Source organism: Odocoileus virginianus, chromosome 28, assembly GCF_023699985.2.
Source record: "Odocoileus virginianus isolate 20LAN1187 ecotype Illinois chromosome 28, Ovbor_1.2, whole genome shotgun sequence".
NCBI classification, from domain to species: domain Eukaryota; kingdom Metazoa; phylum Chordata; class Mammalia; order Artiodactyla; family Cervidae; genus Odocoileus; species Odocoileus virginianus.
Genome location: NC_069701.1, coordinates 42887005 through 42893262, shown reverse-complemented (window position 1 = coordinate 42893262; position 6258 = coordinate 42887005). Strand labels below are relative to the sequence as shown.

General features: G+C 59.8%; 1 protein-coding gene across 4 annotated transcripts; it reads left to right on the top strand.

The window, feature by feature from the left end:
• Positions 1-2158: 2158 nt before the first annotated feature.
• Positions 2159-6155, top strand: TSSC4 (tumor suppressing subtransferable candidate 4). 4 transcript variants are annotated; one of them, XM_020883249.2, is made up of 3 exons: positions 2159-2447; positions 4664-4760; positions 4902-6155. In XM_020883249.2, the coding sequence occupies exon 3, from the start codon at positions 4924-4926 to the stop codon at positions 5917-5919; it is 996 nt and encodes a 331-aa protein (XP_020738908.1). In that variant the 5' UTR covers positions 2159-2447; positions 4664-4760; positions 4902-4923; the 3' UTR covers positions 5920-6155. The 4 variants fall into 4 exon arrangements, with proteins under 4 accessions (XP_020738908.1, XP_020738909.1, XP_070313951.1 ...); XM_020883250.2 differs by lacking the exon at positions 2159-2447 and adding an exon at positions 2454-3151; XM_070457850.1 differs by lacking the exon at positions 2159-2447 and adding an exon at positions 2454-3158.
• Positions 6156-6258: the final 103 nt, after the last annotated feature.

The window sequence follows — 6258 nt, the reverse complement described above, 5'->3', positions numbered from 1 at the left end:
CACGGTCTGGCCCCTCCTTGTGCCTGTGGCCTCTGAGACCCGGGGGGCAGCCTGAGGGGCCGAGGAGCCTGGCACGGGTGGTGCTCAGCTCTCTGGATCTCATTGGTCCCGGGGTGTGCCACTGACCCTGTTGGTGTGCCAGCGGGGCCCCTTTCTTGGGCCTTGTGTCGCCAGCAGCAGCCTTCACCCGGTCCTCACTCCCGTTCCCGTTCCTTGGCACTACTGCCCGGGGGGGGGGGGGGGCCCTAATGAGGGGTGGGCAGGACGACCCAAAAAACATGGTACAGGATGGAAGGGCCCTGCAGACCCCCCCGTGAAGGTCAGCTCCGTAGAAGATGGACACACGGCTCCCTCCAAGGAGCCGTCTCTTCCTGTCTAGCGGGTTTTAACCTCCTGTCAAGGGGCTGGGTGGCCCCATCTTCCAGGGGTTGGAGGTGAAGCCCTCAGCCACTCCCTGGGGGAGCCCACTTGGCCCAGCCCCGGGGACCGAGGCCCAGCCAGAGGCTGCTGCCCCCGCCGGGAATGCTGGGTAATGTCACCATGAGCTGCAGGCAGGTACTGACTCGCCTGTGCACTAAATTGACCTCTTGAGGCTCCAAGTCCCTGGCTGAGATTCATATGTCAAGGGCTCCTGGTGGCCTTCTTGGGGGCTGATATTGGAAACTAGTTCCCAGCCCTGCATTGGGGGTCACAGGGCCTCTGTAGGCCTGCTCCTCCAAAGTCCAAATAGGGACTGGTGGGTTGGGAGACGGATGGCCCAGGGAACCTGCTCCTTTTTACTTCTCCCTGTGCCGCGAGACCCTCTTCAAGCTGTGATGTGAATTAGTGCCTGGGGTGGCCTGGACTCCCTCATTCCTGGTGAGACCGTGTGTGTGGGCGCCTTTAGGGATGACATGCCCCCAGTTCAGCTCAGTCACTTAGTCACATCTGACTTTTTGCGACCTCATGGACTGCAGCACGCCAGGCCTCCCTGTCCATCACCAACTCCTAGAATTTACTCAAACCCATGTCCATTGTCGATGATGCATCCAACCATCTCATTCTGTTGTCCCCTTCTACTCCCGCCCTCAGTCTTTCCCAGCATGAGGGTCTTTTCAAATGAGGGTCTTTTCAAGTTCTTCACATCAGGTGGTGTGATGTGAAAGTACTGGAGTTTCAACTTCAGCATCAGTCCTTCCAATGAATATTCAGGAACTGATGTCTTTTAGGGTGGACTGGTTTAATCTCCTTGCAGTCCAAGGGACTCTCAAGAGTCTTCTCCAACACCACAGTTCAAAAGAATCAATTCTTTGGTGCTCAGCTTTCTTTATAGTCCAACTCTCACATCCATACATGACTACTGGAAAAACCATAGCTTTGACTAGACGGACCTTTGTTGGCAAAGTAATGTCTCTGCTTTTTAATAAGCTGTCTAGGTCAGTCGTAACTTTTCTTCCAAGAAGCAAGTGTCTTCTAATTTCATGGCTGCCGTCACCATCTGCAGTGATTTTGGAGCCCCAAAAATAAAATCTGTCACTGTTTCCCCTTCTATTTGCCATGAAGTGATGGGATCAGATGCCATAAGACGTGTCCCAAGGTTGCACATTAAAGTGGATCCTGTTTCCTCTCTGGGTTCCTGGCTGGGCGGCAGCACGGCCTGAACCCTGGATTCCTGGGTGCAGCTCTGCCCGAGGGGGCTCCCTCTGGCGGTCCACTGCTGAGCTTCAGTGTGCGCTTCCCTGGTGGCTCAGCTGGTAGACTCCGCCCGCAATGTGGGAGCCCTAGGTTCGACCCCTGGGTTGGGAAGATCCCCTAGAGAAGGGAAAGGCTACCCGCCCCAGTATTCTGGTCTGGAAAATTCCATGGACTGTACAGTCCACGGGGTCGCAAAGTCGGACACGACTGGGAGACTTTAATTTTCGGGGCAGAAATGACCAGTCGGACGATCGGCAGGCGAGGCCAGGGCGCCTCCCTCAGGCGGCTTGCCGCGCGGTGGCCTGCCTGACCCGTCCAGTGGGCGGGACACGCCCCGCGGCCCGGCTCCGGGGACCCGAAACGGCTGGGCCGGCAGCTCCGGAAGGGGACCGGAAGTGCCTGGGAACCGCGCCGGGAACGTTGGCGCACTTCCGGTTCTCGCGGCTTCCGGCAAAGTGGGCTACAGTACCAGGAACGAGGCTCTGGCCGTTAGCCCTGGAGCATTCTGGGAGTCGTAGCCCTGCCTCCTCACCCCGACTCCCTTCCTGAGTCAATTCCGGTCTCTTCGCGAAAGAGCGCCACCGTTTCCTGTAAGGAAGGCAGCGCATGCCAAAGACATCACTCCCGATAGGCCTCGGGAGTGGAAGCCAGGTGCCTTGTGGGAGATGTAGTTCTTCAGGCGTAGGAGAAACGGCTCTCGGCCAGCGGGGGACTCGGTTTCCCAAAGGGCTGAGCGCGGCGCAAGATGGAGGCAGCCAGCCCGAAGTGAGCCGGTAGGTTTTCGGTGGGGAGGACCGTGCTGCTGACCCGTCGGGCTTCAGCGGGGCACTGTCCGTAGTCTTCTGCCCCGACCAGGGAGACCCTCGTGAGGCCCGGACCCTTGGCCCGCCCCCGCCTGACTTGGCCGCAGGACTCAGGCCGCTGACACGAGCGCCTACTGGGCACGCGCCGAGATTCTGGGCGCGTGGAGTGGAGAAAATAAAGGCTCTGCCTTCCGGGGGAGAGAGACAACCCACAAGGAAGCCAGCGCTCCCTGGGACCTGGCCAGCCCGACCCCGGCCCTGAGAAAACCGCGCCTCCCTCAGCCTGGACTCAGCTCTGCCCTGCAGTGAGCTCAGGAAATTCTCAGAGAACTGAGACGCAGACCTGGCATGCCCGGTCTTGGGGTTGCGATTCCCGGCTCCCCTCGGCGTGTCCCACTGATCACGGGCGTCCAGGGGACGGGAATGCAAATTTAGGAAGCTGGAGGCTGGTTGGAACTCCACCTTTGCCTCCAGTGTACTGAATGACGGGCAATTTCTCCTTGCTCCGGTCCTGCCAGCCCTAAAACAGACACCTTTGGCGTTTACTTCTTGTCCCCTTTCCTGGAGTTGTTCCTTTATTTTGGGAGTCATGCAAGGCCCAGAGGAATGGAGATCTCACCTGTGTTTTGACCTGGAGCAGGTCACTCAGAGCCACTCCTGGTCCACCTGGCCTGGTATTTGGTGGGCGCCGTTGCAACGGAGCAAGCACCCTGGGCAAGCACGGGAGGCTTGGTGGGAAGAGGCAGTTGGTGGGCGGAGGCTGAGGCCTGTCCTCTGAGCCTGGAAACAAGTTTCAGGGTGCCTGGTGACACTAGAATGCTAACCAGGTGTTGGCAGGACTTCTGTGCTTCGCTGGGAAAGTGAAGGGTGTGTGGAGGATCACAGGAAATGTCCCTGGGGGTTGCCTCAGGAGCTGTGGCGCCGGCCTCTGCCAAGCAAGGCTGAGCCAGCTTCCTGAGAGCTTGATGCTCAGATGCCAAGGGCCTGGCTGCAGTCCCTTCTGGAGCTCCCAGGGCATCTCCCAGCACTCAGGAGCACACCTCCTCTCCATAGAGCTGGCATCTCTCAGCACTCAGGAGCTCACCTCCTCCCCACAGAGCCTGCAGGTGCCCCTGGCTTTATGGAGTACTTCCTGCGTGCCCCTTCCTCCGGCAGCATCCCGCAGAAAGCTCTAAAATTCTTTATTGCAATTGTTAGCAAAGTGAATAAACATACTCCTCATCCACACAGCAAGTATTTATGAAGTCCTGACTGTGAGTCAGTTCGAGCTGTTCAGTGAGCCGGTTTGCAATTACTGCCATGACTGTCAGCTGTTTACCGTACCTCTGCGCACTCACTGACCCGAACACGCGTAATAAGCTATCATGTGGAACCACCACAGGACTTGTCAGTTACCAAGATTAGACTAGTGACTGATATGAAGTAGATTCTGTAATTTCACTTTTTGAAAAGTGTGATCACCCTTCACAACTCCTTGTAATCCGATAGAAAGTATATAGGTTATGAGAACAAAACAATTGAATACGCTAGTGTGTGGAAACACTGGCACTGTATCAAAATGAAACAGTGACAGTCTTTCTCCCAAGTGAAAAATTACTCAGTTAATGGCCAGAATATCCTCAGTTTGTATCTGTATTTTCCAGTTTGTATTCCACAGATTTTTTTTTTTTTAATGTTTCACACCTGCAGCTGCTAGCCAGTCCGAGGAGGATGATGCCTGCTTTAGCACAGAACTGTGTTACACGTGTCATTCATTCATTTCTTATTTATTGGAGAAGGAAATGGCAACCCACTCCAGTATTCTTGCCTAAAAATTCCTACTGATAGAGGAGCCTGGCAGACTACAATCCAAAGGGCTGCAAAGAGTCGCACACAACTGAGCTACTAAGCATACTGCCTGCCACGCACCGCACTTGGCCGATAGAGGGAGCGCAAGGATTGCTGGTGACCCTGGGTTGACGCCCCGGCTGGCTGCTCTCTGCCAGACCACCCCCGTGCGGGCCCCCTAGTGGCTCTAGTCAGACCTGCCTGGCAAGGACTGAGGGAGGTAACAAGTCAAAAGGACCGGCTCCTGGGCCTGGCTGTTTTGGGGGCTTTGTAAACCCAGGCCCACTCCGGGGGTATTGGCACCACTCCTATGGGTCCGCTGTCTGGTCTGATGGCCGGTTGTCCCTCCCTGCCCTTAGCCAGTCACTGAACCGCTGAGCATTGCCACCAAGAGCCTTCGTCAGCATTCAGCCCACCTGCTCTCCAGCGTCCAGCAGGCACCTGGCAGACGGGGAGGTAAGAGGAGGGCTTTCAGTGTGTGGGTGGGGGGGGTGGGGGGCTTCCTCCTGGGACACTGCTCTTCCTGCTGATCCTGCCTGGGGCAGTGAGTCTGAGCTTGTGGTGTTCTCGGGGACTCCCGGGGCTGTTTCGGTGCAGGTGTGGCGTGGCCTGAGGACACATGGCAGAGGCAGGGGACAGCCAACACTTCCTTGACTCAGAGGTCGACGTCCTGCCTCCTGACACTGTCTCCCTCAGCGACTCAGACTCAGACCTCAGTCTGCCGGATGGTGCTGGGGTGGATGCCCTGTCCCCGGGGGGGCTGCCTGGGGAGGCTTCCGGGGATTCGGGCCCCGATGAGCCCCCCTCGCCCCCCAGGGGCCTCCCCACAGAGGCGGTGCAGCCCTTCCATCTGAGAGGCACGAGCTCCACCTTCTCCCAGCGCAGCCACAGCATCTTTGATGGCTTGGAGGGGGCCGTCAGGCGGGCTGTGCCCGCTGTGGCTCCAGCCAGTCCAGGGGACAGGGGGAGCTCCCGGCAGCTGCTGCCACCCTCCAGTCAGCCTGCAGCGGGTGGCCCACGTAGGGCCGCTGGAAGCCCTGCTCCCCCAAGGGCGCCCCCCGTCCCTGACTACGTGACCCACCCTGAGCGCTGGACCAGGTACAGCCTGGAAGAGGTGGCCGAGGCCAGCGAGCAGAGCAACCGGGCCGCCGCCCTGGCCTTCCTGGGCCCGCAGAACCTGGCCGCCCCCGGCGACTACGTGCTCTCCTTCAATCAGGACCCCTCCAGCTGCGGGGAGGGCCGGCTTGTCTTCACCAAGCCTGCCCGAGCCAGCGAGGCTCGGCCCGACAGGAGGCGGGTCCCGAGGAAGGCGGGGGAGCCGGGCAGGAGCGACCCTGGGGTTCCAGGAACGGCAGGGGGCGAGGGCCCCGTGGAGCTGGCCCACCTGGCCAGGCCCTGGAGCCCCGAAGCTGAGGAGTGGAGCGGATCCCGAGGGGGCCTGCAGGAGGTGGGTGCACTTGCGGGCGTAGCCCACGCCAGGTCTGGGTCCAGTCCCCCGCTGGTGGAGACAGTGGGTTTCCACGGCAGCAGGAAGCGGAGCAGGGACCACTTCCGGGGCAAGGGACCACTTCCGGAGCAAGGGCACAACCCCGAGGCCCCAGGCGTGGAGGTGTGAGCCAGACCTCCCGGCTGCCTCCCTGACCTGACTGTGCTGGAAGGCTGGCCACTGTTGCCCCCGGGGCGGCTTCAGGGCTGGAGCGGGCTCAGGGCTCCAGGGCAGCGAGCCGGCCTGCCAACTGCCTGTGGGTGCCACCAGGGAGCAGAAACTTCGCCAGGGTGTGGGCCGGGGGTGGTGGAGGCCCGACCCGTCCTCTGCCCGGGAGACAGTAAAGGCCTTGCGTGTTCCTCTGGCTCCGTGTGTCTGTGTGGACTGCCTCTCCCCCAGGGACCGCAGCCGGGACCCTCCGCCATCCAGGCCCCATCGTCCCGCGCTCGTCAGGAGAAGGTCTTTCTG